Below are 5,314 nucleotides of genomic sequence, written 5' to 3'. Positions count from 1 at the left end.
TAATAATAATAATAATAATAATAAAATTTGAGGAAGTATGTCATGGTTGGCAATGATGTGTTATGAGAGTGTTGTGAGAGGAAGTGGTGAGAAAGGAAGAGAGAGAAAGCTGACGTGGTGTAGAGGAAATGCTAAGAAAGACGTTCTGGTTATGATTGGTCTAATATAATATACAATGAAATAAAGCAAATTGGTCCCAACCAGCTCTCCCATATTAGTAGGAGTACCATGCTTCAAAAGGGAAAAACACCAGACCTTCATTGTTTCCTTTTCCTTTTAAAAAAAAAAAAAAAAAAAAAGAGAGAAACAGAAACAAACCAAAGAATTTAAATAAACTCGCAAAAAGTGGAGGAGAAACATTACAAGGCCACTACTTTCCCCAATTTTTTCTCCCATTAATCAATCAATCCATACAAAACATTTCAAAAATTAACTTCAAAATTTCAATCAAATTCTATACCAACAACATACAATCACAGATCATTATAACAATATTAACTGATCAATCAAATCAATTTCAATCATGTCGTCATGCTCTTCATCATCAGCATCTGAAGAAGATGAAGACTTGGATTCATACCGGAAAGGTGGTTACCATGCGGTCAGAACCGGTGATACTTTCGCCGCCGGTAGGTTCGTCGCTCAACGGAAGTTAGGGTGGGGCCAGTTTTCCACCGTTTGGCTTGCTTATGATACAAAAACATCTGTAAGCATTTTATAAAATATTAATTAATTTGAATTTGATTGCTTTCATTTTTAGGTTTGATGTTTGAATTGTTGAGATCTGTGATCCGAATACAATATTTAACCTAACTGGTGTATGCAGAACTAAATAAAGTTGTTTATACGTGAAATTATCATTTATTTCATTAATGGTAACAAATGTAGATCGTTTTCTTCAAATGTGTATGTCTATATGTGTGTGTCATTAGCTATTATGGAAGGTAGATGATGGTTTTCTATCTTTTACTGGTTAAAGCGTTCATTTATTAGGTTGTGTGCATTTAGTTTACTTACGAAAATGTTGAATGCCACGTGGACCCTAAGATCTATAAAATTCCATATAAAGTTTTTATGTTCATACAAAGCTACCAATTGTGTAGTTATTAGGGCACTAGGCAAGTACCTGCCCTTTGTTGTTATCTTTTTAGTTGCAGTCAAGACCATATAGAAACTCTTCACTAACACTATAGGCTATAGCTCCTGTGATTTATCATACATATACATATACATATACATATACATATACATATACATATACATATACATATACATATACATATACATATACATATACATATATTTTTTGTAAAACTTGATCATAGTGCTTTTGCTTTTTGATGCTGTTGTAAAGCTATAAGGTTTATGCTTTTTCTTTTATGTTGTTGTAAATCTACTACTTTTGCTTTTTATAACCATTATTATTATTTATGGAGTATTTTTCATACTCGTGAAATATAATTATGATGCTTCCGTTACCCTTATATAGCCAGTTATGTTCTTCCATTTGTAGAAATATGTTGCACTGAAGATCCAGAAAAGTGCTCCAGAATTTGTGCAAGCTGCTGTACACGAAATCGAGGTTCTATCCGCCATCACTAAAAACGAGCCCGGAAACGGAAAATGCGTCGTACAGTTAGTAGACCATTTTAAACACCGGGGCCCGAATGGACAACATTTATGCATGGTTCTTGAGTTTCTTGGTGATAGCATACTACACCTTATCCGATATAACCGTTATAAAGGACTACATCTGAATAAAGTAAGAGAATTATGCAAATGCATACTTATTGGACTAGATTATTTACACAGAGAACTTAATATTTTACACACAGATTTAAAACCCGAAAATATACTTCTCGTTTCCACTATAAATCCATCAAAAGACCCTATTAGATCTAAGACGCCCCCCATTCTTGAACGACCCGAAGGAAGTTTGACCAGTGGTGGAACGGTCAACGTGATTGAGAAAAAACTGAAGCAGAGGGCCAGAAGAGCAGTGGCTAAAATCGCAGCAGAAAGACGAGGTGTTATGGGCGGGTCGCCAGCTGTCAAGCCTGAACGAAGCCTTGACGGTATTGATTTCAGGTGCAAGATTGTGGATTTGGGTAATGCGTGTTGGGCCGATAAACCGATTGCAGAGGAAATTCAAACGAGACAATATCGGGCCCCGGAAGTTATACTACAGTCGGGCTACTCGTTTCCTGTTGATATGTGGTCGTTTGCGTGCACTGCGTTTGAGCTTGCTACCGGTGAAATGATGTTTGCTCCCAAGCCAGGACCAGGTTTCAGTGAAGATGAGGTATTACTTTTTTCCCTGGTGATCAAATGGGCGGGTTGGGCAGGTTGGGTGATGGGTCAAATTGGATCTGTGCTTAAACATGTGATTATATGTACACATCGAAATAAAGGAACTACTAAATGAGAGTGGGTCAAAATGGGTCTGGGTCAAAATGGGTCTGGGTCAAAATGGGTTTGGATCAAAATGGGTCTGTGTCAAAATGGTCTGGGTCAAAATGTGTTTGGGTCAAAATGGGTTTGGGTCAAAATGGGTCTGGGTCTGGGCTTAAGTATATGGGTCAATGACGCCTCTAGTAATTATTTTTCTTGTTGGGATATGAGCCACTCCTAATTATTGACGGTGGGACCGATTTGCTGACGTGGCATGATCTGATGCAGGACCACCTAGCTTTGATGATGGAACTTTTAGGAAAGATGCCTCGGAAGGTAATGTCGATTCAGTGTACTTAATACTCGTTTAAACAGGAAATATAAACTAAATTTACATTATGTTATTCTGTCTTTTTGAAAACCAGTTGGCCATTGGAGGGGGTCGATCTAAAGATTACTTTGACAGACACGGTGACCTCAAAAGGATTCGTAGACTCAAACACTCATCACTGAGTCGTTTACTCATTGACAAATTCAAGTTTCTTGAAACTGATGCTCGCGAATTCGCAGACTTTTTGACTCCTATTCTTGATTTCGCACCAGAAAATCGGCCAACGGCACAGCAGTGTTTGCAACACCCTTGGCTCCGCCAGCCTGCCGCTAAGACAGTAACCTGAATATAGCGATTCGTTGACTGACCGACATGGTTGATTTGTGATGATTGATGATGATGATTATTAAGGTGGGTAAACAAAGAAGGGAACAGAAGGTGTTTTTTGTTGCAGCTTATCATCCCTCTCCCTCTACCTTTATTTTGTTTACATATATATTGTTTTTTGTGAATCTACATAATATTTGATTATGTTTTGAATTAACTACGATGTACTAATATAGACGTATATAGTTACACGTAAATTTGATAGTGATTCGGGTTGAGTTAACCCATAATGCAATTGGATTCGTGTTCTCTTCCAACATTTGGTTAAGTTCATCGTATACAGATATATGATATATCTACTCATATATAATAAGATGTAAGATGATTTATTATTATTATTATTCAATCTAAGCATTAGGTGAGATGATTACTGAATTTGTACTCATATCTATATCTAGGGGTGTGCATTAAATGATTTCGCCCACGAAACCGACCAAACCAAATTGGTTTGGTTAAAGTGTGTTGACTTATTTGGTTTTGGTTTGGTTTTTTGGTTTCACCCAAAAATATTAACGATTTTCGGTTTGGATTTGGTTTGTAAAATAAACATTTGGTTTCAAACCGAAAAACTGAAATATACTACTGTATATATATTAAATATTAAATATTTCATTTATTTTATCCATATTAATATGCTATAATAATGAAACCGGCTATACTTATAGTTTAATCAATATTGTATACTTATAATTTAATCAATAAAATGATTTTGCTTTTCTCAAAAATATATAAAACTACAAACTTTTTATCAATGAGTTTTAAATTGGTTAAACCGAAACCGAACAATGTAAACCGATACCTTATTTGGTTGGATTGGTTTGGTTCTGTTAAATTTGGTTCGGTTATTGGTGCTCAAAAATATTCTTGAAAACCGAATAAACTACGTAAACCGTGAACCAACCGAACGAACACCCCTACTCATATCGATAGTATTCTTTGATCCCAATTAGTGATGCAGTTATACTGATATTCAGTCATTTTAATGAAATCTTCAAAAGATATCTAGTAAAAATATGTATTTATTTTTATTTTATTGTTATTAAAGCATTCCCAACCTTTAGCTAATTCATCGTCAATCCATTGTTAATCCAATGCCAATGCATTGGCACCATTGGAAATGCTTAGTCAATCCATTGCCAATCCATTTCTGTCTCTCATTTCGTGAATGTTAAGCATTTTGCATCACATATGTAATCGTTGTAAACATTTGTACATTTTGCTTTTGAAGTTGTACTATAATTTAATTAATTATTTTATAGTGGTTGAGAAAGGGTGTCATGGTTGAGAGTGAATTGTGATGAGTTAGTGATTGAAAGGAAATGGAGAGGAAATTGTAATGTGGCGCTGATATGACAATGTGTTAATACGAAGAAAGATGTCATGAATGAGAATGCTCTTAGAACACTCCCAATAAAATCGTGAAACCCATTGCCAATCTCATGCCAATCAATTGGCACTACTGGCAGCAACATGCCAATATTTAGCCAATTGTTTTCGTGAATGTTTTAGTCTAAATTCAGCATATTTGAACATGAAGCTACTAGCTGTTTTGTGTTGTACCTTGTGTGTTAAAACTTGTACATTGTATTTATTGATTAATATATCGGGTCCATGTTATTTTGAATAAGTGTGTGATAGTTGAGAGTGAATTGTGATGAGTTAATGATGGAAAGGAAATGGTGATGTAACGCTGATGTGATGGTGTGTTAATTTGAAGCAGAGCGTCATGGTTGAGAATGGTCTTATGTCATGTGTAATTCAGAAACACCTTGCTTTTTATCTTTACTGGTCACAGATGACTAGATGAGCATGGCACGAAGTTGTGATGTGGTCCAGCGGTTGGTGGTCTGCCTCCTTTAGGGGAGGTCATGAGTTCGACCCTCGTTGAGTATATATTAAAAACACAATTACATCACTGCCATGAAGTATCCACCAATGACACCTTTCCCATATCGTTTGGGGGGGGGGGGGGGGGTTACTTGATCGTGCCCTTGGATCGGTTTCAAGGTTTCCTCCCGGGCAGTGATGAGGGCGGTGTTATTCTCGCTGTATGATCTCGTTTGTTTTTTTGGGTTACTTGACCGTGCCCTTTGTTTTTTTTAATCATTTTATATACGATCTCGTTTGTTGGGTTTCTAGGGTATTTTGGTTAAAAGCTCCGTCAATATATACTCTATTTTTTTCTATAGAAGAGTAGTAGGAAAA

At 36.0% G+C, this 5,314-nt stretch overlaps 1 protein-coding gene across 1 annotated transcript; it reads left to right on the top strand.

Moving 5' to 3' along the window:
• Window positions 1–330: 330 nt before the first annotated feature.
• Window positions 331–3,337, top strand: LOC139862038 (uncharacterized). Its single transcript, XM_071850583.1, has 4 exons — window positions 331–706; window positions 1,514–2,302; window positions 2,680–2,727; window positions 2,817–3,337. Exons 1-4 carry the CDS (start codon window positions 524–526, stop codon window positions 3,066–3,068), a joined length of 1,272 nt encoding a protein of 423 aa, XP_071706684.1. The 5' UTR covers window positions 331–523; the 3' UTR covers window positions 3,069–3,337.
• Window positions 3,338–5,314: the final 1,977 nt, after the last annotated feature.

The sequence above is a fragment of the Rutidosis leptorrhynchoides genome, chromosome 8 (genome assembly GCF_046630445.1).
Source record: "Rutidosis leptorrhynchoides isolate AG116_Rl617_1_P2 chromosome 8, CSIRO_AGI_Rlap_v1, whole genome shotgun sequence".
Lineage (NCBI taxonomy): Eukaryota > Viridiplantae > Streptophyta > Magnoliopsida > Asterales > Asteraceae > Rutidosis > Rutidosis leptorrhynchoides.
Note: the sequence above shows the minus strand (reverse complement) of the source record. Positions and strands in the feature narration are given on the sequence as shown.

What these genes read in the sequence shown, in the direction of transcription:
- LOC139862038 (XM_071850583.1), top strand. Translation starts at nt 524, where the DNA reads ATGTCGTCATGCTCTTCATCATCAGCATCTGAAGAAGATGAAGACTTG. An exon ending in CTTATGATACAAAAACATCT is followed by an intron (nt 707 to 1,513) that starts GTAAGCATTTTA and finishes TTCCATTTGTAG; the next exon opens with AAATATGTTGCACTGAAGAT. An exon ending in CAGGTTTCAGTGAAGATGAG is followed by an intron (nt 2,303 to 2,679) that starts GTATTACTTTTT and finishes GATCTGATGCAG; the next exon opens with GACCACCTAGCTTTGATGAT.